The following is a 26,902-nucleotide window of genomic DNA, read 5'->3' on the forward strand; positions in this document are numbered from 1 at the left end:
TGGTATGGATGCGGGCTATGTCACATAAGCTCTTGTACCTGTGCAGAGACGGCATGTGCCTGTGTTAGGTGTGAACAAGCTGCTTCTCATCGCCACCCAAGTTTCAAATGGAAACCAGAAGTAAGGGCTATGTTTTACTGTCGGCTTCTTCCTCAGCCCATGATCTCTCTGTCTCTCTCTTTGAGCAACACATTGTTTCTTCCAACCACAGTGAAGTGAAAGAAAGCTGCTTTCTGTAGCTTGGCTGTGGTAAAATTATTTTGAGCCTCCCAGTGGCTTTGGAATCCCACAGTTCTCTCTTGCAAAGTTTAGGATGAATTAAAATTTTATCTTCCCCGAGTTTTTTTTATGCAGCTCTCATAAATCACACTTAATGGGGGGTATTAGCAGAGAGTTAACGGCAATTAAGCGATGAAATGTGTGTATTCTGGCTCGGAAATGTGGAGAAACACATTGATTTTTATGATCTCTTGAAATGCAGAGATGAAAGCTTCCTTCCTAATTAAAGACAAAATAGATTCAAGCTGCCAAAGCAAAGACCACTTCCTCTCTCCTCCCTACCCTTTTGGATTCTTACATTCCTGATAGCAGAAGCTTGATGAAGGCAAAAGCTTTCAGTAAGCCTAAGGAATGGAACTGCCATGGATAAAGGCACTCTACCTCAGAATACCAAGTCATGCAGACACACACATGATGGCCATAGTATCTGCATCCTGCTTGCAAGCTTTCCAATAGCATTTGGAAGTCGGTGGATTCTCCATCATTGGAGGTCTTTAAGCGAAGGTTGGATGGTCATCTGTCAGGGGTCTCTTGTAGCCCAATAGCTGTACGATTCTATGATTCATCCTTCAACAGGCTTCCTTCCCACTGCTTGATAAGCCTGAGAGCAATGTGAGAGGAGCAGAGAGAAGGGATTTCTGCTGGAACAGAAGCAAGCAGCAGCAGCAGCCTCTCTATCCATCTGCCTGGTAAAGTTCGGCTTGACTCCGTCATACTCAAAGCACCAGCAGGTTAATAACTGTCACTGGAACAGATGGTTTCTCAGTAGAAATGTGCACCTCTCCACCGCCTGCGACATACGCACAGTTCTTCAGCTGTTTGCTAGAACTGCTGGCACAGCGTATCTTGGGTTTCCAAGGCAACACCTGTGTTTTTGGCACTTGGCACTGACATTATGCAGCTGATAAGAGGCACCGTCTTAAGAGCCTCAAGGCAGACTGCTGGGGTGGCAGGTGGCTGCTCTTCCACTCTGCCTCCCAACACAGACACACACACACAGCCTTAAATCCCAGCAAATACTGCTGGTGGTATTATGGGGAAAGGGTAAGAAGCAAAATGCAGCTTATACAGCAATGCAACTACAAGGCCGAAACACCACAGAATGCTTCATTTGAGCTGGGCCTTGTTTGGAATCCACATTTTCACACACACATTTGCAGTTGAAGTTCTTCTTCTTGTTCTCCTCCTTTATTGCTTTTTTGTCCCACCTTTTCCTCCAAGGAGCTCAAAGTGGCATGCATGGTTCTTCCCCTTCTCATTTAATCCCCACAACAACCCTGTGAGGTTGATTAAGCCAAGAGGCGGTGACTGGTCCAAGGTCAACCAGTGAGCTTCATGGCTGACCTGGTCCCCAGGTCCTAGTCACACATTATAACCCCTCCCATCAAGGTTGCTTATACAGTATTTATGTCAAGCATACGATTTCATGGAAACTGCAGTTTGTTCAGGGTGCTGGGAACTGCAACTTCATGAGTGCTAAACCACAGTTACCAGAATTATTTGGGGAAAACCATATGCTTTTAAAATGTATGTTGCGTACACAATCAAAATATAAGACGGGAGACACCTGACTTGCCATTAATACATGTGAAAAAGTTCCATGGCTCTTAGTAAACTACAAGCTAAACAGGAATCACAGACTCCTAGAATTGTAGAGCTGGATGGGACCCCCAGGGCCATCTGGTCCAACCTCCTGCAGTGCAGGAATCTCAACATGTGGTCCCCCATCCAATCTGCAACCAGACCAGATCCTGCTTAGTAAACACTGTGGTGCAGCAGCTGCTATTCTAGGCTGCATCGACAGAAGTGTAACATCCAGATCAAGGGAAGTAATAGTACAACTCTTATTCTGGGCACCACAATTTAAGGAGGATATTGACAAGCTGGAACGTGTGCAGAGGAGGATGACCAAGATGATAATGTGTCTGGAAACCAAGCCTGATGAGGAACAGTTGAAGGACTTGGGCATGTTCAGCCTGGAGTAGGGCAGGCCGAGAGGAGATATGGTAGCCATTTTCAAATATCAGAAGGGCTGTCACATGGAACAAGCTTGTTTTCTCCAGCTCTGGAGGGTAGGACTCAAAGCAATGGCTTCAAGTTACAAGAAAGGAGATTCTGACTTAACATTGGGGAGAACTTTTGGACAGTAAGAGCAGTTTGATGGTGGAATGGACTCTTCAGAAGGTGGTGGACTCTCCTTTATTGTAGGTTTTAAAGCAGAGATTGGATTGTCATCTGCCATGGATGCTTTACTTGATATTCCTGCAATGCAGGGAGATGGACTTGTTCCCACCCATCCCAGTGAGTTCTCCCTTTTGTCTTTGTCCCCACTTCCCAATTTGTTGATTTGTGTGCGCTCATTTTGCACAAACTGAACATGTGCAGGAATTGGCAGAACTGTGTGTGCGAACAGTAACACACACCCAGGAAGTCCCAATTTAATACAAGCTTGCATGGGCACTCTTATGTTCAATCCTAAAATGGCACACATTTCCCATTCCCAAACAGGAAAGTGCTTTGATAAGCGGTATCTGAATGGAGTACAGCCAGCCAACTGACCAATTTCCTAGACATAGATATGAAACATTTGCATTGTGAATAAACGGAAGCGGCTCTTCCACACGTGCAGGCTATCGCTTTTTCAATTGCAGTAGTGCCGGCCCTACCATTAGGAAGAGTATGGTAGCTGCCTCTGGCAACAGACACTGTGGGTCAGGCAGCAGCGGTCAAACGCTTATGAAAAGAACTCCATGTGGCCTGCCATACACTGCCTAAGATGCCATCAGGTGCATTGGAAGATGCTGTCCCATCCACTGACATCTGGATGACCACATGTTCCCCATCCCTGGCCTTGAGTCAGACAAAACATCCTGTATAAAATCAATGAGTTCTGCTCTCGCAGACAGCATATGAGAGAGACTGGCTTGTGAAAATCTCCACAGACTGTATTCAGTGTTCTCTGACCACTAGTTCAAGGGTTCTTGCACCAATGGGCAGCTGAATTTTAATGTTGGAAACAGAAGGATCCCACTCAACAGGTTATGTAATCTATTGCACAAAAAGTTACCAGCTTTTGCATGCCCTTGCACAGCAGCATTCTGCTGGTGCAAGACATCTCACCTGCTTAGTGACTTTAACTTGACGCTACATTGGATACAAAGGCTGACAATTTGCTGCCTGGAAGAAACTTTTTCTGTGTCCATTGCACAGAAGCCAGCTACTATTAAACTAGCAACTGAATCTTCAGACTGGTGGGTTCTGGGTTGGTTTGTTTTTTGCAGGTGTGTTCTGTAACCCAACATTGCCACAGAAATACAGTGGTACCTTGGGTTAAGTACTTAATTCATTCCGGAGGTCTGTTCTTAACCTGAAACTGTTCTTAAACCTGAAGCACCACTTTAGCTAATGGGGCCTCCCGCTGCTGCCGCGCCACCGGAGCTTGATTTCTGTTCTCATCCTGAAGCAGAGTTCTTAACCTGAAGCACTATTTCTGGGTTAGCGGAGTCTGTAACCTAAAGCGTATGTAACCCGAGGTACCACTGTAGTGCATTAGTGATGGGTTTGTACTGGTGCTGTGCAAAACTCTCTGCATCCTTAACAAATAGTTACTAATGACTCTTAAAGTGGTATTGTAGCCCTTTAATTGTGTCGTCTCTGCAAAGCCTAGGACTTGCACCAAACATCCACAGTATAGTTGGCGGGATCTTCTGGCAGCATTGACTTCTCTATGTTGCTCTTCACAGACTGCTGCTCTTATGGTTTTTACTCTCCATACTTGATTGTAGCGCCAAGCTCCTTGGTGATGTAGTTTGTCACCACCATGAGCAATTTCTCTTGAACAGATGAGCTTCCCATGACCAGTGCTGTGAGCTGTGCCACATCCATCCAATCCATGTTCCTAACAATGGCCCGGACATCTTCATAAAGCCGTTTTTGCTCTCTTGGAGGCAGTTCCAGAATAATCTGAGGGACGGGCTTAAATTGTCCACTTGACATTGAGGCTGCAATCAAGCCACCAAGTGCCCCACCTAGAAAAGCAACACAGAGAGGTGTTTTAAGCCACCCTGCTCTCAAAGCATTACACCGCTATCTAGAAAGCCTTTTTGCAGATTCAATCCTTCTGCTGCATTCATTCACTCACTCATGCACCCACACACCCCTTGTCTTCTGTTGTGGGGATAGTTTAGAGCAGGGGCCAGCAACCTTTTTCAGCCGTGGGCTGGTCCACCGTCCCTCAGACCATGTGGTGGGCCAAACTATATTTTTTTGGGGGGGGGGGAATGAACGAATTCCTATTCCCCACAAATAACCCAGAGATGCATTTTAAATAAAAGCACACATTCTACTCGTGTAAAAACACCAGGCAGGCCCCACAAATAACCCAGAGATGCATTTTAAATAAAAGGACGCATTCTACTCACATAAAAACACGCTGATTCCTGGACTTTCTGCAGGCCGGATTGAGAAGGCAATTGGGCCACATCTGGCCCACAGGCCTTAGGTTGCCTACTCCTGGATTAGAGCTCATAAACTTGAAAACCCGGCCAGTAGGCCCACTGAATTTACTGAACATGTATTAGCTATGTCCTTTGACTACAAATATGGTCATGCTGAGTAGGATTAGCATTTGATACGACCTAAGTAATGAACCAGCTCTTGGGTGCTGCTTTTGGAAAGGAGAAATCCCTCAGAGTAAGGAAAGTTAGGAGTAAGTAGAGTGGAAAGTTGGAAGACACCTGGGGTGGCATTTGGGAGATATAGACATTTTGACCATTGACAGCTGTAAGGCGGAAATGGAACAGGGTGGAAGATAGAGGGGAAATAGCTCACTGGATTGAGGATTTCTGGTTCTGATCACATCCATCCCAAACTGCAATTTAGCATTAGTTCAATGTGTTTGTTCACCTCTGCCACCTCAAAAAAATCCACTCTAGCTGTACTTGCACATAGTGCTACTCCAACCCGTGGTCTGCCACAAACGTGCTGTCTCCCAAGGAGCAGATTGCAGAGTCCTTTTAGCTCTGTGCGGCACAGCAGGTAAGCCAGCCGGGATCATGATTTAGTGAAGCTGCCTTAGACTGACACCCGCAGCGGATCTCTAGGGTTTCAGGCAGAAGTCTCTCCTAGTCCTACTCTGAAGGTGCTGGCAGTGGAACCTGGGACCTTCTGCTTTCCAGGCAGGTGCTCCTTCCACTGAGCCACAGCCTTTTCCCTTCCCATCACCAACGTGTGTTTCCGTATTCATTCACTAATGTTTTAGTTCAATGGCAAGATCTTTTTGCACTGAGGTTTCCCTTTGATAAAGGAGCATGTTCTCACCCACTGCAAGTCCAACCGCTCCGGCCATCAAGCCTCCAGTGAAGGCACCCAAACCTGCCATAAGTGCTCCTCGTCCCGAATGTTTGATGGCCGCCTTCATTCCCCGCACTTCAGATAACCGGCACAGAAGTTGAATCACATCATTCACATGAATCGGCATTGTTTAGACCTTAAATGATTTTTTAAAAAAATGTACAGTGGTCACAACACATGCATGCACAATTCAACAACTTGTTTTAAAATTATACAGACGGAAAACACACACAGAGTGTGCCAGTGTGGTGTAGTGGTTAAGAGCGGTAGTCTCGTAATCTGGGGAACCGGGTTCGCGTCTCCGCTCCTCCACATGCAGCTGCTGGGTGACCTTGGGCCAGTCACACTTCTGTGAAGTCTCTCAGCCCCACTCACCTCACAGAGTGTTTGTTGTGGGGGAGGAAGGGAAAGGAGAATGTTAGCCGCTTTGAGACTCCTTAAAAAGGGAGTGAAAGGCGGGATATCAAATCCAAACTCTTCTTCTTCTTCTTCTTGGGCAGCTGCCTTCCACTTTGAGTCAGGTCACTGGTCCATATAGCTCAGGGTTGCCTACACTGATTGGCAGTAGCTCTTCTGGATTCCAGGCAGGGAGCTTTTGTTGGGAATTCCATTCCACCCTTTGCTGTAGATATGTGGGATTTCTCAGCAGCAAGGCTGAGAAGGGAGACTCTCCGGTTGGGGCCAAGCCAGCTGGCTTTCCTTCCCACGGTTCTGACAGTTTTCTCTTCCACACCTGGAGATGCAGGAGATTGAATGTGGGACCTTCTCCTTGCAAGGCAAATGTTCTACCACTGAGTCGCTTCCCCTCCCAGCTTCCCACAATATCTTAAGCTTGACAAGCCTCATGATTCATCTGTTGGTTTTGAACTGCAATGCTTTGGGCATTAAGACCTTTTTGGGTCTTACTTGCTGTACTTTTCTCATATGAAGCCAGAGACCAAGGATCTACTCCCTGTTTTTATTGGAATACAAGGAGATACAGTGGAACCTCGGTTGTCGAACGTAATCCGTTCCTGAAGACCGGTCAACTTACGAAACATTTGACAACCAGGGCACAATGGGCGGTTGGCAATTTCAATGGAGAAAATTGAGAAATGCGCCTCAGAAGCCTTTCAACTTCTATGGTGCATTCGAAAATGGAAGCAATTACTTCTGGGTTTTCGGCATTCAAAAACCAAAACGTTTGGCTTCCGAGATGCTGGAAAACCGAGGTTCCACTGTACAAGACTACAATCACAATCTTCTTCCACAGCTGCAAAGAAGTTTGGTCTTGTTTTATGACCCATATTTTAGGCCTTCTAGCACCCACATAGTTCCATTTAATTTCTTGTTATCTTACAATACATTTCTTAATAACCTCATTTATTATTGTTTTTGTTGTTACTATTTGAACCTATTATTAGGGGTTTTTTTACAAAACATAACTCAGAGTCACTTGTAATCATACATTAAAACAAATATGAAATTAAAACAGTAAAAACAAAAGGCAAAAATGCATTCATATTTTTTTAAATGTAAACGGCAAGACCAAGGCATCCCACCCACTGAAGGGGCCACAGACAATTAAAAACAAAGGTCTGGTAGAAAATAAACATATTTTTTTTAGTTCATTGCAGCTGACACCCAAGTGCAAGCAGAACTGCAACCTTCATGATTTAGCAATAGAATAAGATGTAATACAAACCCTATGGGTGGTATTCGGTGTTAGTACTACTCTCGAGTTGACCCACTGAAATTACTGAGCATAAATTAATCCTGCATATTAACTTCAAAGACTCTGCTCTGAGTAGAATTAGCACTGAATGCCATCCACAGAAACTTGAAAAAGGAATATAATCTGAAAAGTGAAATGTTGCATTGCAACTAAATTTTTTAAAAAACACCCTACTCCTCTCCTTTTTCGTAGCTCAATGAATAACAAATCCTACCATGTTTCATTTAGCAGAATGCCCAGTAAAGGATTCAGGCAGAAAACTAGGGCAGCGGCGCATGCATACAAGGGAGTAAGTCTCATTGATGTCAGTGGGCCTTACTTCTGAACAAACATGTTAATAAAGGAAACTCAATTAAAAATAGTTTAAGAGATTTTACAATATCACTCACGTAACAGCTTCTCTCCTAGAGGAACCTCTTCAGATAGAATAAGACAGCAAAATGGACCTCTTCAAGAGATAGTTCTTCTGGTTCAGGAAGCAGGCAAATTAATAAATGAAAGTAAGCAACTTTGAATAAAACCTGACTTTCAGTTTAACAAAAACCCACTGCTCACAGTTTATTGCTAATCCAATCAAGCCTCAGACACGCCTCCTTTAATCAATTGGCTCCCTCTCTGCTCCTGTGTCTCACACAAACTTGTCAGTTTTAACTTCAAGGCTCTCAGTAGCCAAGTCTGTTATCTCTCAGCCTGAATATCCACATAAGAGTCACCTTTGCTCCTTCAGTTTCACCACACCCTAGAGTACAAAGGTTCTCCCCTTCTCAAATAATGCCTGGAATTCTCTCCCAGAATACCTAAGTCACCCCCCACCTTTGCTGTCAAATTCTTCTTGAAACCCACCTGGTCCAAGGTACCTTTTGCTTATCCTCCTAATCCTGGACTCCTGTGTCCTCTTCTGGGCACCACAAGTTAAGAAGGATATTGGCAAGGTGGAATGTGTGCTGAGAAGGTGGAGCAAGATGATAAAGGGCCTGGAAGCCAAGCCTTATGAGGAACTGTTGAGTTGGGTATGCTTAGTGTGGAGAGGAGGAGGCTGAGAGGTGATAAGATTGCATCTTCAAATATCTAAAGGGATGCCACTTAGAAGATGGAGCAAGGTTGTGGGGTGGTTTCTAGCTGGGATGGTTGCATCTGCATTTCCTCCCTGCTAACCCTGTGAGTAGACAAGGATTAAGAGAAGTAGGTGTCTGGACCAGGGATGAAGGAGGGGAAAGGACCTTCCATGCAAGTAATGGCAGGGAGTGGGAGGTATGGAGGTGGGTGAATATCCATTGGGGAGGAGGAGAGCTAGTTACATCAAAGCACTTGCTTCCTCTGTTTGCCCACCATATATCAGAATCTGCGAATGTTGACCAAGCAAATCCCTTGTCTGTCCAGAATAAAGCATCTATCATAAAATTAGAAAGTTGGAAGGGGCCTCGATCATCATCTAGTCCAACTCCCTGCAAAGCAGAAATCACAGCTAAAGCATTCCTGACAGAGGACCATCCAAGCGCCAGTGAAGGAGAGTCTACCAATGTCCTAGGTAGTCCGTCCTACTGTCAAACAACTCTTACTGTTAGAAAGTTATTCCTAACATTTCATGGGAATCTCTTTTCTTGTCATTTGAATCCATTGGTTTGGGTCCTAGCCTCCCGAGCAAGAGAAAACAAGCTCACTCCATCTTCCATGTGACAGTCCTTTAGATATTTGAAGATGGCTATCACATCTCCTATCGGTCTCCTCTAAATCCATGCTAAACATCCCCAACTCTCTCAACCATTCCTCATAAGGCTTGGTTGCCAGACCCTTGAGCATCTTGATTGCCGTCCTCTGCACGTGTTCCAGCTAATGCCCTCATGATTTGATTGTCAATGAGAGGGACAACCTGACATGCGTAACTGAGACCTGGGCAGATGTGCTCAGAAATGCTGTGCCATCAGCTCCATCACGGACGAAGCTTTGGAGTTGATGCAAGGTGTCTTCCTTGGACCTACAAAAAGGTCTCACCAAGGAGCTCAGAGTGCTCCCCCTCTCCATTTAATCCACACAACCTGCCCCCCTGCCCCGTGAGGTAAGATTAGGTGAAGAATGGCAGTGACTGGCCCAGGGTCACCCAGTGAACTTCATGGCTGAGTGATTTGAACCTTGGTCTCTGCCAGGTCCTAGCCCAGCACTCTATTCCACTACATCACTGTGGCATATGTGCAATGCCTGCACTAAATCCTGGAAGGCTCTGCTTACCCTTTAGCCCATATTGGACTTCAGAAACTGAGTCAGTAAAGTCATACCACCTTATACATAAGTTAATGGAAAAGGGGGGGGCTCTCCTATCTCACTGCCTTAACATCTTCATAAGTCTCGCCTTTGCTCCTCTAGCTTTACCCCACTCCTCAGTTCAATGGTTTCCTCTCTCCTCAACTACTTCCTAGAAGTGTCTCCTTGAAATCCCCCAACCACTGCTTTATAAAATTCTTCCTCAAAGCCACCTTGGTCCATGACGCATTCGGCTTCACCTCCAAATCCTCATCCCGATGTTGTGAGTTTCATGGCTAAGTGGTGAGTTCAGACTCTGGTTTCTCCGAAGTCCTAGCCCTGCACTCTGTCCACTATGTCTCTCTGGCATATGTGTGATGCTAAAGGGAGCTTTGCTCCCATGCAAACAACAGCTTCACAGGAGCCATTCTTATCATGACCACAGCAGGGAAGAAAAGGGTTAAAATCCCTCCTCTGCAGCAGCAGCAGCAATTGTTGGCTTCATCCCCACCCCACAACCCAGTGACTGCAATTTGCATGCAGATTTAAAAATAATAACAATGATGCCGACACTTTTATCACCATGTCTACTTTGGTTCAGAGACAAATGTCCATAGCTCATCTCCCGAAGGGTTCTCTGCTCTGGTTGAAAGCAGCTTTCAGAAGTGTTTTGTAGCCTAGATAACAGGACCCTTGTACCTGGAGATGAGATCAATCGAACATTGGAGCTACAGTCACTCCCCCAGTCTACAGCCAGACCCATATTTACATCACAGGAGGCTGTCCAATGTGCCTTGCCTGCATTTGCAAGCATTTTAGTGTGGATTCCCCCTAATAAATATTTTGCTATGCAATTTTGACTAATATATGCATTTTTGCATACATTGGCTGGCTGGCTAGAGAACTTCATCACAAAATTTTGAGAAGCAAATTTCGAAGGACAGCCCACATACTAGTTCTGGAACGCAAATTAAAATGTGAATTCCATTGAAATGAAAACAAACTCGAATTTTCCCCTCATCCCTACTCAGGAGACTTGTAAACAGTTTTTAAAATGCAATCACACCAAAGCTCACAAGGGACAGATTTATTTGAATTCAGCTGCTAAGGAGGGGTGGAAACAGAAACTTTGTTTTTTTTCTATGTTCTTGGCACTCTGTTTCAAAAAGGCACATTCCAACTCTGAACGTTTCCTTTTCTGATCAAGATTAGTGGGGAAATGGAAGAAAACAAGCATATAAGGATAAAAATGGGAGACAAAAGGCACCCCGCACCAATGGATCTAGAGCTGTGTATGCGCCATACATTTAAAGGACACCGCTTTCTCCCAAAATAATCCTGGGAACTGTAGTTTACTCCTCACAGAGCTATAATTCACCAGCAACCTTTTAAAAGCTACAGTTCCCAGGATTATTTTGGGGAAAGTCAAATGCTTTAAATGTTTGGTGCCTGCTTAGCCTAGGACCTGCACCACACATTCCCCGTGAGGCTGGTGGTATCTTCATCCGGCCTCTGCTTCTGAATGCACACACATTGGTTTCGTCAAGGTTTCGTTTTGTCGAACTTGATTTCGGCTTTGAGTTCATTGGCGAGATAGTCCATCACCACCCCAATCAGTTGCTCTTGTATGGCTACATCCTCCATGATCAGGTTCATGAGCTGCACCACGTTCGGCCACTCCATGTCCTGGATGACTCGAAAGGCTATCTTGTACAGTTGCTGCTGCTTCGCGGGAGGCATTTCCCGAATAATCTGACGGGCAGGCTTAAATTGTCCAGCCGTCATCTGGGAGCCGACCAAGCCACCAACTGTACCCCCTAGAAAAGCCACACAGAGAGAAGTATCGTTTTGTAAGACATCCTGCTTTGAAAGCTTTGCAGCCCAATCCAGAAAATATTTTGCAGATTCAAGAGTTCTGGTGCATAATAATAAATAATAATAATAATAATAAATAATAATAATAATAATAATAATAATAATAATAATAATAATAATAATAATTTTAAAAAAAATACCGCTCCCATCTGGCTGGGCTGCCCCAGCTGCACATGCACATGCACAGGTACACACAACCCCCCCCCTTGTCTTCTGGTATAGGTGAAGATCAGAGCCCAGAGGACCCTGCCTTGTAATGTTTCGTTTCATACAAGGATTCTGTCCTGGTTCCCAGTTGCTGAGGAACAAGGACTTGAAGGAGGAGCCTTCCAATAGGATTTAATGTTTAGATCACCACAATATACATGCAAATCGCTAGCTTAACCTAATACAGGGCAATACACATAATTAATTCTGCATGCAGCTACAACAAGGGCAGGTGATCTGCCTCCCAAAGCTTTGAATGTTGCTCTGATACTGACACACGCCCTTGCTATCCTATATACAGTATAGGAATGAGGCAGGCTCAGCTTAGTGTAGCAAGCGTTTCTGCAATCTCTCACTTAGGTGGATTCATCTATTCCAGGCACAGGCAAACTCTGGCCCTCCAGATGTTTTGAGACTACAATTCCTATCATCCCTGACCACTGGTCCTGTTAGCTAGGGATGATGGGAATTGTAGTCCCAAACATTTGGAGGGCCGGAGTTTGCCTATCCCTGATCTATTCTTTCCTCTTTTGGTGCCTTCTGGATCTAGGTGATGAGGGAGGTGTCTCTGCCCCCATCAGAATTGGGCTGCACCAACTGAGCACCCCTCTCTGGAGAGGCAGGCCTCTCCCAGTGTCCAATGGCACTGTGGCTGGGGGCACAACAGGCATTGTGGAAGTGCCAAAGAGAGGATCTGACAGCTGTAGAGAGGCAAGTGGTGACAGAGAAGGAGGTGGGGCAAGAGAGCAGGTTGAAGGAGCATCTCTCCCCTCCCCAGGATCCTCACTCTTAGGCTGCCCCAATTCCAGCAGGGACCTACACATCCCACTGGAGCCCTCGCCCAGGTCATAGAAGCATAGAACTGCAGAGTTGGAAGGGACCCAGGGGGTCATCTACTCCAACCCCCTGCAATTCAGGAATAACAGCTATCTGGTCCTCAGCAGACCATCCATTTGCAAAGTTTGTTCCCTAAAAGTGAAGGAGACATTAGCATATTTAACACTGATCTCCTTGAGGGTCTATATACCCCTGGATTCTCTCCTCTTGACTCTTAAGAGTTAACCCCTCATTTTAAAAAAGAAATTAGCAAGATTTATATATACCACTTAATTAGAAGAAGAAGAAAAGAATCTCTAAGTGGTCTACCTGACTAGGACTCTACTGTAGCCAATCCATTAGGCAGAAGGGGTACAGAAGGGGTACAGTGGAGGCTGGTCCATTAGGGAGAATGGGGCACTGCCCCACCAGCAAATATCCACCTTTCTTTCAACCAGTCCTGGAATGGCTCTACATTTCATTGTCTCCACCTGCTGTTGATTGCCTTGCATTCTGCTTTACCAGTCCCAACAGACGTCAACCACCAATGTTAGATATTGCACATGGGACGTTTCTGTCTCTCTGTCTGGCAAGTCAACCACTGAGCTACAGCTCTTGCTCTGTAGAACCTCAGAAGGACAAGACATTGCACCAAAGGTTCCCTGGCCCTAGCACAGCATATTGTCCAAACCCAGAGTCATGGTGGCATGCTCTCTTTCTGAACCACGGGCAGCTACAGATTGTGGGTAAGGAAGAGAGAGATGAACCATGATCCTGCGCTCGGACAACACACTGAGCAGGGCTTAGCTGCCAAGCTAAAAGGACCAGGGAGAAACCAAGCAGCACTCTCAGTAGATCATCGTTGGGGCTCACTGTGATGTGTGAACCAGGTCTTTGACTGCCATTAATTCTGGGTGATTGTCCATGAAAGGAGTTAAGACTCCTTCCTGGACAGGGACACAGGAAACTGCCTTATACTAAGTCAAACCATGGGTCCATCTTGCTCAGTATCATCTTCTACACTGATTGGCAGCAGGTCTCCAGGGCTTCGGACAGCCCTAACTGGAGTTTCCAGGGATTGAACCAAGAACCTTCTGCCTGCAAGGCAGATGCTTTACCACTGAGCCATGGTCCTTCCCCAGCACTAACCATAACATGTATGCCTCCATACCCATTCACTACCGCTTTAATTAAATAGGCAAGGCAATTTTGCGCTGAGATTTCCGGTTCATAAGGAAGCACATACTTACCTACTGGAATGCCAACTGGTCCGGTCAACAAGCCCCCAAACAGGGCCCCCAAACCTGCCGCAAGGGCAACTCGTTTGGGTTGCTTGGTGGCAGCCTTCATTCCCCATATATCAGATAGTCGGCCCAGAAGCTGCATCATCTCATTCACAGCAATTGGCGACATGTCTGGCTTATACCTTGAAAGCAGAAAGGAAGATCCACTTCAATGAGCATGCCCACAAGATGCTGCCATATACAGAGTCAGGCGATTTGGCACATCTAGGAATGACTTGACATAGTATATGGCAGAATAGAGCTCCTAATGGAAGCAGCTCTGCACAGTTTCAGGCAGGGAGCCTCTCCCAGTCCTGCTTGGAGATGCTGGGAGCTGAATCTGGGACCTTCTGCATGCAAAGCAAGCCCTCTAAAATGAGAGCCTTTTTCTTCTAGACACCCCACAGTATCTACTGCTGAACAAGTCTCATGACTCTTCCCTTGGTATTGAACCACATTGCTTGGGATGAATATAGTTGGTCATATTTGCCATGCTTTTCTCTCTCGCAACCACAGACCTAGAAATCTGCTTCTTGCATTGTACTCAACTAAGTCCTACTTGGAGAAGGCCCACTGAAATTCATGAATGAAGTGAGGCATGTCTATTAACTTCAATGATTCTCCTCTGAGCAGGACAAGCACTGAATACCACCCCTTGTTTTGACTGGCACACAAAACCCAACATTGCAGACAATAACCCATTTATACTGGTGCCAAAAAAGGTGTATATTGCCTTATGGTTCTCATATTTTCGAGGCTTCTCACACCCCATGTCTCTATTTAATTTACAGTCTTACAATTGAGTTCATGGGGGCTTACGCCCAACTGCAGGTAAGACTGCAACCTTTGCAATTTAGTAAGATAATTAGTTGTCAGGGTATGGGCGTGTCTTTATTTGCTATAATCAAGAACTCTCAAAAAGAAATATAATCTGAAAAGGTGAAACTAAGCCAAACAAATCTCCCTTCCCCTTTTGTGTCTCAATAAATAGCAAATCCTATCTTGTTTCCTTTAACAGAAAGCCCATTAAAGAGGTTAAGGTCAATAGCTAAGACAGCAGCACATTTACAGGGATGAAACCCTCATTGAAGTCAGAGGGCCTCACTTCCAAGTAAATGTGTTTAGGAAACACAAAAGTAATATTAATAGCTTAAGAGAGTTACAATATCACTTACCCAATTGCCTGACTCCTAAAGAAAACTTCTTTGGCTACAATATTTCCACAAACTGGACCACTTCAGCAGATGGTTCTTCTAATTCAGGATGCAAATGAGGAAATGAACCTGAGCAGCTTTGTAGAAAACCCCACTTTCAGTTTTTCAAAAACAGGTGCTCCTCTTTGCTGACCCAATCAAGGTTGGGCCTGAGCAGCTTTGTAGAAAGCCCCGCCTCCTTAAATCAAACCCTGCATTGACTTCTTGCCTGTTCCTGCATCCAGCACAAAGTCTTCAGCCTTACCTTGGAGCCACTCAGTCCTCAGCCATGCTGCTGTTAGCTCCCCCACTTCCCATATCTCCAATGGTCTCTAGAGTCTTACCTGTGCTCCTTAGACTTCACCAGGCTCCTCAGTCCAGAGGTTTCTTCCGTCCTCAAGAAATCCCACCAGCCCTGCCTTGCTGATTTGGAATTATCTTGCAGAAGACCTTGATGGTGCCAACCCTTTCCCACTTGCCTAATCAAATACTTCCTCAGACTCACCTGACCTATGGAGCCTTTTGCTTAACTGCCCGATCTCCATCCTTCTGGTGTGATTAATTTTACCCATTATTTTGTTTTGTTTTGTTGTTTAATCAAAACTGTAACACCGGAAGCTGCCTTTAGAAGCCCTAAGCGCTGAAAAGATTATGGTGTCTCCCCGCTCTCCATATGCAATTCAAAATAAAAACAATAAACAAAACAACTTACACAGCGTATTCTGTTTTTCTGCATATATAGATTAGAAAGAGGAAAGAAACAAAGTTTGTATAACTCATAAGAATAAATCTTTAATAATAAAACATCAATTTATTACTAAGCTTGACAGGCTCTGATTTCTTCCCATTATTTCCATCTGTGTTGACAGGATGGTCCCTGGTACAGGTGGGATACATAATAAAAAGAGAACAAAAAAATCTAGTGGCGTGTAAGTAGGTGTAATAAATCTTTCCCAATGACTACTTTGATGCTTTCCTCCCTTTGAAATATCATATGCCAAATTCCTTCAGAACTTTGGTTTTTTTGTGGGGTCAGGGAGCCCCTGCTTTGCTGGTGCACTAAGCACATGGTTGGTCTGTCTGTTGGGTAACCCAGCACCACTTATTCCAGTCATATCACTGGTCCACCTAGCTCAGTATTGTCTAAATTAGGTGGTTCTCTCTCTCCCCCTCTCCCCAGTCCATTACAGCCTCGTGATTTCACATCAGCCACTCACATAATTGCAGGCCCAGATGATCAGTCGTCAAGACATTTCATTTTATGGATAGGCTGGTGAAATAGGGTGTTTCGAAAGAATGACTTGCTATATGTGTTAGAATTAGAAAGGCTTACTGTGTAATCCTAAAGCATGTTTGCTCAGAGGTAGGGATGGGAGAATATGTCAGTTTTCTCAGTTTGTTGCTTTCCCCGTCTTAAATTCAGCTGTCCACATTTCCACAACAGTTTGCAAAAATAAAGCTCCCCCTCAAAACACACACACACACATCAGCAATTGAGTGTCAGTTTCTCCAAAACATACACATTTTAGCATGCAATTTTGCCTAGCACAACACATATTGGGATGTTATTTCCACTAACTGTAAAGCACACTTTACTCCAGTGTAAGTATTTTTTGCACATTACAGTGGTACCTCAGTTTACAAACTTGATCCGTTCTAGAAGTCCATTCTTAAACCAAAACCGTTCTTAAACTGAGGCGCGCTTTCCCTAATGAGGCCTCCTGTCACCGGTGTCCTTCCACCGTTCAGATTCTGTTCTTAGACTGAGGTAAAGTTCTCAAACCAAGACACGATTTCCGCTTTTGTGGAGTTTGTAAATCAAATCGTTCTTAAACCGAGGTACCATTGTACTTGGATAGAGAACTGCACTGGGAAATTCGGAGAAGTGTGAATGTCAAATGATGGCTGCATTTCTGCTCACATTTTGTTCTGGGAAAAGTGTGAATGAAGCAACTTCACCTTTCAAAGCAAACTGAATTGAATTTCTCCCCCACTCCCTACTCAGAAATTCCAGTGTGTTTTCACCAGGTAAATAAACCCAGAATTGCAGCTGTACTTAAAGGAGCCCTGCAACCATCAGCAGCTTGATGCTGACTGCATGTTGGTGGAGCCATTATCCAGGAGTGTGATGTTAAAAACAATTGACTCAATTGGCCTTTGCTTTGGGCCTTTGTTCCTCTGCCAAATAGACCACCACAAATAGACATGGAAAGGACCTGAATCCGGTCTAATCCTATGCACTGGATGGGTGCTTGTTGACTCAATGATGGGAGGATGACTGCTACTCCCTGGCTGTTCTGCCATGCCCCATACCCCAACTGTCCATTAGCTGGGGATAAAGTAATGCCACTGCTAACCGAGTCTGCTCAGAACTCAATCCGAGCATCTGGCTCCAGGTTTAGGAGGGCCTTTGGAAAGGCACCCTCCATGACGACAAGATTCCCTGTCTGAAACCCTGGAGAGCTGTAAACAATACTGATCTAGATGAACTAATAGTCTGACTCAGTGTAAGTCAGCTTTCTATGTTCCTATGCAATTAGAATTGAAAGTGAGGCTGTGTGCATTCTACCCAAATTTCGAGCCAGGGCAGACTCAAACAGATCTGTATCACACGTGGCTTTTAATTGTGGGTTTTTTGTCTCCAAAGGCAGGTGAATCAGCTGTCATGCAAACACACACTATATAATAGTTTTTAAAAAAACAGATCTACCTTCTGAGTTTCAGTATGATAATTTATTTATTTCCAACGCACACACAAAACTAAGATAATGCTACATTATTGGCTCTGTACGTTGCAGCTTCAAAAAAGGCACCTTGAGGCTTCAAAGTTTTATTTTTCTCCGACAGCAAAAGGAAACATGATTGATTTTTAAAGTAGCAAAAGTCCCTAATGGTATAGTCCTAGGATTCCTGGGTAACTGCACCAGGGGCCGTGCAATATTTCAGACCTCCACCTTGGAGAAAATTGATAGAAAGGAGGAGAGGGCTGTCAATGGCTATTAGCCATTATTGCTCCGCCACCATTGACAGAGGCAGCAATGCATCTGGGTACCAGTTGCTGGAAACCACAGGAGGGGAGAAGGCCCTTGTGGTCGGGTCCTGCCTGTGGGTTTTCCCCTTGAGGCATCCGGTTGGCAACTGTGAGAGCACAACGCAGGACTAGATGGGCTGCTGGCCTGATCCAGCAGGCTCTTCTTATGTTCTTCGAGAAGTTTTTTCTGTTTCTCATATACTAGAACCAGGGAACCATCCGATAAAGTTGAACGTATACCTACTGGATCACCTTATCCCATGTGCCCCATCGTCAACTTCAATCAGTGGAACTGACACGATAGATGCCACGTAATATCCATTCCGCATTTGCAAGAATTTTATCATTTAGCGTGGTGGCACCTATACTTTGGAACTCCCTGCCTCTTGATATCAAGGAGGCGCCTTCACTGTACTCTATTCGGTGCCTGCTTAAAAAATAATAATTTATTTAGACAACCCTACCCAGATGCTTAGAAAGCAGAGATGAATTTACGCTTTAAAGTATTGTTGTAATTTTTACTTGGTTTTTAAAAATATTTTTGTAAACCACTTTGAGGTTTTACAATCAAGCGGTATATAAATTTTATGAAATACATGAACATTGGAAAATTCAGGGTAGACAAAAGAAAATGGGTCCCCCCCCCTTCCAGATAAAGGGAGCCCCTGACCATTAGGTCCAGTCATGACTGACTCTGGGGTTGCGGCGCGCATCTCGCTTTATTGGCCAAGGGAGCCGGCGTACAGCTTTCGGATCATGTGGCCAGCATGACTAAGCCACTTCTGGCGAACCAGAGCAGCACATGGAAACGCCGTTTACCTTCCCGCCGGAGCGGTACCTATTTATCTACTTGCACTTTGACGTGCTTTCGAACTGCTAGGTTGGCAGGAGCAGGGACCGAGCAACGGGAGCTCACCCCGTCGCGGGGATTCGAACAGCCAACCTTCTGATCGACAAGTCCTAGGCTCTGTGGTTTAACCCACAGCGCCACCCGCGTCCCTTCTAGATAGCAACTAGTTAATCTGTGGAACTCACTTCCATGAGATGTAACAATGACCATTAAAAAAAAAGAATTAGATAAATTAATGGAGGGGTATCAATAGCTACTACTCATAGTGGCAGAGTAGCACCTTCAGCATCAATGTGAGATGCTGATGAAGAACAGGTAGCCGTTGTTGTGGGTGTAGGGTGGGGTGGGGTCACTCTGGATGATGCCCTGAGCCCCTTCCAGTTCTTAGGATCCTGTATCTGTGTGGGTTGAAAGTATAAGGGAGCAAGCTTGCCGAACGCCTATATTAAGGTAATGGCCTTGGCTAGCTAGTTACCAAAGAAGCATTACCAAAGAAGGTGCTCTGTGCCATAGAACAAATGGGAGGGTTGCCAGTTTCCCCCCCATGTGTGGATGGGTCCGTGGATTCGGACTTCTGGGGATGTCTCTGATGTACCCAGCTTACACGGCAAAGTGTTTCACTGCGCAGTGTGAATGGCCTAGCCCATAATAACAGTGAGCTTCATTCAAGCCAACAGAATTCTGCTGTGAGCTCCATTTAACCAGAGACATCTAAACCAGGATGATCCCTTTTGTCAGCATTATTCAGTTAGGACGCTAGATAGGTAAGCACTACACTGCCACACACACACACACACACACACACACACACACACACACAACCAGCTACCACAGGGCAGGACTGCCGCAGGCACTTGCTGGTCCTAGTAGCCTCAAGTGGTCAACTTCCAGTGAACATAATTCTCTATGTGCGCATACATGTGCTCTCGCGAGTCGACACGAGGCCTGAAACTGAGGTATCCACAGCAGCCAGAGCGATGATAACGATATAGAAAGGCAGAGGCTCATCAAACCACTGGAAACACTATTCTGAGATTGGTTTGAAGAACAGAAGATAAGAGTGTCACAATCTCCAGTTGCAATGGGAAAATCATTGATCCAAACAGATTTAGGATTTTCTCCATGTTACCAAAAAAAAGGGGGGGGGGGAGAAGTCTTCTTAAGCACACTCAATTTCACATCAGACACTAGTTTTCATACTTGATTTCGGCTCTAAGCTCGTTGGAGATGTAGCTCGTCAGCATGCAAAGCAGCTGGTCTTGGATGGCTCTGTTGCCCATGACCAGGGCTATGAGCTGCGCTGTATCGGTCCAGTCTAAATTCCCAATGATGGCGTAGGCGTTGTCGTACAGCCGCTGCTGCTCCACGGGAGGCAGTTCCAGGATGATCTGAGGGATGGGCTGAAACTGCCCAGAGGTCATCCAGGCACCAAGCAAGCCCCCAACAGCGCCCCCTAGGAAAGCAGCACAGAAATGTATTTTAAGCCACACGTCGCTCACCAATGCCAAACACCCCCATGTGGCAAATCATGTGCAGATGCACAGAATCCAGGGTGCAAACCTCTTGATGGGGATGATGACCAGAATTTGGCTTTAGGGTGTTTTGTTTCACATATTGGTTGCTGATTATTAAGGCTGCAACCCTAACTTTGGAGTCAGCCCCCTTGACCTTGACAGGCCTTATTTTTGAGTGGACATGGTTAGTCTTGTGCTATGGATTTATTGTTGCCACCCCATCTTGCAAGGGCTGGTTTTTTGTTTCCTGTTTTTGAGCAAAATCAGAATATTAACATTCTAATTCGCTTGTTCCCCAAAGGGGGCAGTACTATCCCCTCCCCCAGGAATTGTTAAGAGGCAAGTGAGGGCAGCGCTGGAAGAGTAAAAGACTATCAGACTTTTAAAAAGCTGCTATCACTGGACCAAGGGCATGAACTTTGTTGAATTAACCAAAAACAAACAGTTTGGATTTGGAATAAATGTGCAATTCATTGTTGCCATTTTAAATTTTATAGTGCCATGCAAACCACTATGGAGCCAAGTTGGGTTGCGGGGTCTGAAAAAGTTTGGGAACCGCTAGCTCTAAAGAAAAATGGCAAGGTAGTTTCGACAGACCCTCTGTTAGAAAGAGAGCCTCACTTACCGACGGCTATGCCAGGCGGGCCGCCCACCAAGCCTCCCAAGAAAGCAGTTGCCCCAGCCACCATTGCTCCTCGCCCTGAATGCTTGAAGGCCGCCCTCATTTTCCGCTCTTCAGACACATGGCATAGGAGCTGCATGACGTCGTTCACGCTGACTGGCATCTTGCGTAGCTCACACCTTGAAAGCGGATGGAAAGGTAAAGGTACCCATGACCGTTAGGCCCAGTCGCAGACGACTCTGGAGTTGCACGCTCATCTCGCTTTACTGGCCGAGGGAGCCGGCGTTTGTCTGCAGACAGTTTTTCTGGGTCATGTGGCCAGCATGACTAAGCCACTTCTGGCAAACCAGAGCAGCGCACGGAAACGCCATTTACCTTCCCACCGGAGTGGTACATATTTATCTACTTGCACTGGTGTGCTTTCGAACTGCTAGGTGGGCAAGAGCTGGGACTGACCATTGTGGGGATTTGAACCGCCGACCTTCTGATCGGCAAGCCCTAGGCTCTGTGGTTTAGACCACAGCGCCACCCGTGCCCATTATGGAAAGCTACAACACCTTAATAGAAATGCGAGAGAACCTAACTTAGGCTCAAGGGCCACATTCCACCATGAGCAACTTTCTTCTGGGTGGGGGTGCACCCCAATGGTGGGCGGGGTGTAGCATATGTGACTTTCACAGTTGCCTGCTGCCTGCTGTCTGAAAGTATACACATGCTTCCATCCAAGCAAGCAAGAGGCGCTGTCGAAGTTCAAAGGCACATTCCAACCAGGCAAAAAGGCCCTGAGATGGACCACTGAGAGAACCCCAAGGACCAGCCAGAGAGGTCTGGAGGGGCAGAATTGGTCCCTGGGCCTGAGGTTCCCAACCCCTAACCTAAGAGCTCTTTTATACCCCATGTAGCTGCTGCCCATCTCTATTTACAAAAATATTTGTATAGCGCTTTATCATTAAAAAATATCAAAGCAGTTTACAGCACCAGATATCAATTAATCAGTGTGAAAGGATGTTTTCTTAATTGCTTCATTGCCACGCTTGCTGGGGCTGAGGGGAACTATAGTTCTGCAATATCTGGAGGGCCAAAGGTATCCTATACTCAATGTAGGAGGTCGCAAGTTCAATCCACCACACCTCTAATTAAAGGCAATCTTGGGTAACAAGATTATTATTATTATTATTATTATTATTATTATTATTTTGCCTTTTCCCCAGACAGGGACCCAAGGCACGTTACAGAGAAAAATGCAAATACACAGATAAAATAGAAGAGATAATGTAATGGTTCTAGGGGTTGCTCGTGCGTAAGCTGGTGCCAACACCTGGCTGGGTTGCCTGAGTGAACCTTTTCTGTCCGGACAGCCACTCACCCGTGGCTGACTCAATCGCTGGCAGAATCTGTCAGTGGGCGTTTCTTGAACTTCTTCCAGCAAAGAAGCTCTTTGACGCCTAGTCTCCTCCTACTCTCCCTGTGCGGAAGCCTTCTGCGCAAGGAGGGTGTAGGCAGCGGAGGACCCTTACTCTCCCCACTGGTCCCCGGCAAGGAATCATGGGACCGCCTCGCCGATTCCCCCATCTGCCCCCCTTCTCCACTGGTGCTACGCTGATTCTCTTCCCCAGAAGCTGGGCTGCCTCTCCCCATCCCAGGACGCTCTCTGGAATCCCTCTGGAGCTTGCTCTCTCCCTCCGGCACTGATGGCAGTTCCCTGACATCTAATCATTAATAGTAATTAACCATCAAGACAATCAAAATACTATCAAAACAAAGATCTATTAAAAATACAGGTAACAATAAAAACATAACAGCACCAGACCTTTATCTAATCCAGAATGCGGCAGCTAGACTGGTGACTGGGGGTGGCCACCGAGACCATATAACACCGGTCTTGAAAGACCTACATTGGCTCCCAGTACGTTTCCGAGCACAATTCAAAGTGTTGGTGCTGACCTTTAAAGCCCTAAACGGCCTCGGTCCAGTATACCTGAAGGAGCGTCTCCACCCCCATCATTCTTCCCGGACGCTGAGGTCCAGCGCTGAGGGCCTTCTGGCGGTTCCCTCATTGCAAGAAGCAAAGCTACAGGGAACCAGGCAGAGGGCCTTCTCGGTAGTGGCGCCCGCCCTGTGGAACGCCCTTCCAGCAGATGTCAAAGCGATAAACAACTACCTGACATTCAGAAGACATCTTAAGGCAGCCCTGTTCAGGGAAGTTTTTAACGTGTGATATTTTACTGTATTTTTGGTTTTTATGGAAGCCGCCCAGAGTGGCTGGGGAGGCCCAGCCAGATGGGCGGGGTATAAATAATAAATTATTATTATTATTATTATTATTATTTATAAAAACAGTCAGTTCCTGAAGGCCTGTTGCAATAAATCGACCTTCACCTGCCAGTGAAAGGGCAACAAGGAGGGAGGCGGTCTAACATCTTTAGGAAGGGAGTCCCAAAGTCTGGGAGCAGCCACCAAGAAGGCCCTCTCCCCCCATCCTCTCTCATCCCTGCTGAGAGAGGTTCTCTGTTGGAAGAGGAACAGTTTGCACAAAACACTTGGCCATAGTTGAGTTGTGCCACAGATGTTCAGACAAACCATGGCTAGTGTCTCCCAAATTTGCCTTGCTTCCCAGCTGCTCTTGCCTTGTGCCTTTGTGGTTTGGGGTGGTCAAACGAATCACAATTAAGAAAAGCTCCTAGGTTTATGTGCATTACTGAACCACAGTTAAAACAAACCAAGGTTCCTAAGTCAACAACAAACCATGGCTCCAGATCACCATTTGTTACAAGTAAAGAAACCATCATTAAGTCGCTGGGCAGGATTCACATATAACATCACACCATGATTTAGTGTTGTGGGGAAACCAGGCCGGCGTATACAGCACTGGGGTAGGTAAACCAATGGTCTGCGAGATAAAGAAGATTTACTTGCAAGCAAGTCAATGGGCTTTACCTCCTGGGGGAGAAAAGTTTCATTGTCATCTTAAGTTTCCAGCTCTCATGACTGCAGAAGTGGTGGTGGTAGGGGAATTAAAAATTCTCAGAATAAGTTTTTTTGTGGTTGCAAAATAGGAGTTTTGATCTGTTCCTGGTTTTGCAGACAGAGCAAACCTTCCATGGTTTCATCATTCTCATTGCAATCCTGAAACTCCCAGCTTTGCAAAAAAACACCAAAAAAACACCTTAGAGTTCGTCGGATTGATGCCCTTACACAAAAAGATTGCTTCACGGGCATGATCACAGAAGTGATCTCACTCCCAAACCACAGGAGACTATTGCGATTCGAACATCTGCTCTGAAACCCAGCCACACCTGAGGTCCTTCAGAGCGGATTCAGATTCCTTTGATTTTTGCAGGGATTAAGAACCCACCAGTTGCCTGCATATTGGGGGGTTTTCCCCTCTCGTTTGATAGAAACCGCTCTGGCTTCCTTCTTATTCGCCCCGCCAGAGATTTTGCATTAGCCACGCTGCCTGTCAAAACAACCACGCCCGGGGCTTCTGTCGTTCAGCCCCCGCCCTTCCCTTCCAAGTATCAGGCAAAAGTCCCTCCCTGCATTTCAGTCCACAGCCTCCAGCAGCGGACAGGCAAGTGGCCACGCATTGCTAGCTACGGTCTTTCTGTTGTCATCAGCGGGGTCAAAGCAAGAGAAATCCGTAGTGTTTAGCCGTGATTTTCAGAGAAGCATTGCTGATCGCTCAGAATCGCTGCGCGCTTCAGGCAAAAAGGAGGGTCCTAGTCCACGCAAGCTGCTAGTCCGCAAGCCTAAACTCTCACTTACCTGAGAGGAAGCCCTTTTAAGCAGCCTGGAAAGGCTTGTCCTGGAAACCCGTTAGTCCTTGCGAATGTGCTTCTTTAATTTTTGGACTACAATTCCCAGCACGCACGGCCGTGAGCGAGGGGTGATGGGAGATGTAGTCGGCGCTTTTGCAAAGCGGCCTCAGAGGGGATGGGGAGCCCCTTCCGTCCAGCCCCGAGAGGAAAACGGGGCGCTTTCCTCGAATCTCTCGCCCACCCCCTTTGCATGCAATTCGCCCCCGGATCCGGAAGCCTTCCTCCCTCGGCCCGGGGCTGCGTGCACAGCTCCGCCTCGGCCCAGCCGGGTCGCCCCCGCCCAGCCGCACGTCCCGTGGGGGATCACAGAGGGCGGATCTGGGCCTCGCTTTGCGTCCCGCACAGCCGCGGTTGCAGCGGCACCGAGCTTGCTCAAGTTTCCGAAATGTCGGCGGGTCTGGGGCACCGAAGCCCCAGCTGCAAACTATAGGGCTTGCGTGTCTTTCTCCTGCGCCGCTGTCAGGGCTCCTGTGCTTGCAACAGCTGCTTTTTAACAGGCAGGCGTTCTGCAGGTGAAGAGCTTTGCGGCTGCGCCTCCTGAGTCCCGGTGTGCCAGAGGCGCCGGAAGAAGCGGAAAGCTTTTGCGGAGAAGGATTAAATCTGTCCGCTTTCCACGCGCGCCTCCTTCCTCGTTTTGCCTTGGAAATGCTTAGGGTGGACGTCTCCCCTTTGGAAAATAATAATACTTTGTTATAGATAGGCAATACATATTTATTCAATAAATATATTAGCTTTAAATATGTTAAGTATATTAACACACACATATGATAAGTGTTGTTGTTTTTAATGTCTTGCCCACCCTTTATCAGCAAACCCAGGGGAAGTTTACGACAATTTAAAATCCAATATGAATAAACGTGTTTCCATTTGTTTACTTCCTTTAAGGCTGTCTCTCCTCCTGCCTTCCCAAGCAACTCGAATTTCATGCTAAACTCTTTCCGCTTATGCTTATATATACTGTAGTATCTAGCAACCTTCCACATGCATGATCTTATTGATCCTTAAAACGGCCCTGCAAGGTACGCACACATAAGCATTAATATATCACTAGGATCAGGAGCTGCTGAGAGACAAGGGTTTCATAGAATCAGAGAGTTGTTGGAAGAGACCTTGAGGAGTCATCAAGTCCAACTCCTGCTGCTTAAATACAGGATCTATTATGCAGGAAGTGACCTGGAGTCTTTGCTGGCCTGATGCCCCCCTGCAGATGTAGTTGGGTCACTTCGCATACCAAAAAAATGAGGAGGGGGGGAGAGCACACCAGGAAACCAAGGATGTTGACGAATTTTGTTGGGGGGGGGGGTCAGAACAGCAGGAGGTGAGAGGTTGCCTCTGAAATTGCTTTTATTACATAAACAGCCCCATCTGGCGGTTGCATTAAAATTTCGCCCTGTAACATGCCCAGCAGTGTTTGGCTAGTAGAAACTCTCTTAAGGACACTTGAAGATCAATCTGCATGTGGTCATGGGGGACTTGTATGTCCAAATGCAGCTGTCCTCCAGTAACAACGAAGATGTGATGGAAAGTACAGGCAATGGATAGGAGTCTTCCTTCCTCTTGGTGCTCTTACACTTCACTGTCCTCGAGCCAGGTTCCCTTTGGGCATCAGAGCATCCCTAGGGCATCACCCACAGTGTTGTTTAATGAGCATAGGAAACTTCCCGTGCCTTCATTGTCCATATGATGCTCTCCCCCAAAAAGTTGCCTTCCCACACTTTCTACCTCGTCAGTCCAGATTTTTGGGGTACCCGATATAAGAAAACCTGGATTGCGGGAGGGGGAAGTGTAGCAAGGAGGAGAGAATGAATGGAGTTACAGGAAACTCCCTAGCCACATTGTGGCATTATGGATGAGCTCTGGGAGAGTGGTGGAGGGATAGATGGCAGGTGAGAAAAGCACATGCCTGTGAACCTCTTTTGTGCTTTAGATTGCATCCACTGCCTGCCCATCCTGGTTTATGCTTGATTGGGGTATTTGAAGGTACAAGTATCCCATCCTATATATGAATTTCAGGATTTTTATCCCCCCGCCCTTTTCTAACCTACTGCCTTACTGAAATTTTTAATTAATTGTATAGATATTTATTGATTGCTTTTAACTTTATTGTATT

General features: G+C 46.1%; 3 protein-coding genes and 1 long non-coding RNA gene across 5 annotated transcripts in view; 1 reads left to right on the forward strand and 3 right to left on the reverse strand.

Annotated features, from left to right (window-relative positions):
- Positions 1-3,903: 3,903 nt before the first annotated feature.
- LOC128419510 (protein C19orf12 homolog) overlaps positions 3,904-26,902 on the reverse strand; it is a 231,930-nt gene continuing 208,931 nt past the window's right edge. Inside the window, exons 2-4 of the mRNA XM_053400277.1 lie at positions 7,735-7,811; positions 5,599-5,767; positions 3,904-4,307 (exon numbers count right to left, since the gene is read on the reverse strand). Of these exons, the coding sequence (XP_053256252.1) occupies positions 4,042-4,307; positions 5,599-5,758 (426 nt within the window). The 5' untranslated portion in view covers positions 5,759-5,767; positions 7,735-7,811 and the 3' untranslated portion in view covers positions 3,904-4,041. The remainder of the gene's footprint in view (positions 4,308-5,598; positions 5,768-7,734; positions 7,812-26,902) is intronic.
- On the forward strand, positions 5,761-7,888 carry LOC128419511 (uncharacterized). The gene is made up of 2 exons (XR_008331863.1): positions 5,761-5,879; positions 6,132-7,888. It is a non-coding gene; the product is annotated as an uncharacterized LOC128419511 (long non-coding RNA).
- On the reverse strand, positions 10,126-16,975 carry LOC128419508 (protein C19orf12 homolog). Of its 2 annotated transcripts, XM_053400274.1 has the most exons (3): positions 14,940-16,975; positions 13,732-13,907; positions 10,126-11,400 (listed from the first exon to the last, which is right to left on the reverse strand). In XM_053400274.1, exons 2-3 carry the CDS (start codon positions 13,892-13,894, stop codon positions 11,126-11,128), a joined length of 438 nt encoding a protein of 145 aa, XP_053256249.1. In that variant the 5' UTR covers positions 13,895-13,907; positions 14,940-16,975; the 3' UTR covers positions 10,126-11,125. The 2 variants fall into 2 exon arrangements, with proteins under 2 accessions (XP_053256249.1, XP_053256250.1); XM_053400275.1 differs by lacking the exon at positions 14,940-16,975 and having other exon boundaries at positions 13,732-14,929.
- LOC128419509 (protein C19orf12 homolog) lies at positions 18,406-24,977 on the reverse strand. Its single transcript, XM_053400276.1, has 3 exons — positions 24,740-24,977; positions 20,978-21,153; positions 18,406-20,291 (listed from the first exon to the last, which is right to left on the reverse strand). The coding sequence occupies exons 2-3, from the start codon at positions 21,135-21,137 to the stop codon at positions 20,026-20,028; spliced, it is 426 nt and encodes a 141-aa protein (XP_053256251.1). The 5' UTR covers positions 21,138-21,153; positions 24,740-24,977; the 3' UTR covers positions 18,406-20,025.

Source organism: Podarcis raffonei, chromosome 8 (assembly GCF_027172205.1).
Source record: "Podarcis raffonei isolate rPodRaf1 chromosome 8, rPodRaf1.pri, whole genome shotgun sequence".
NCBI classification, from domain to species: domain Eukaryota; kingdom Metazoa; phylum Chordata; class Lepidosauria; order Squamata; family Lacertidae; genus Podarcis; species Podarcis raffonei.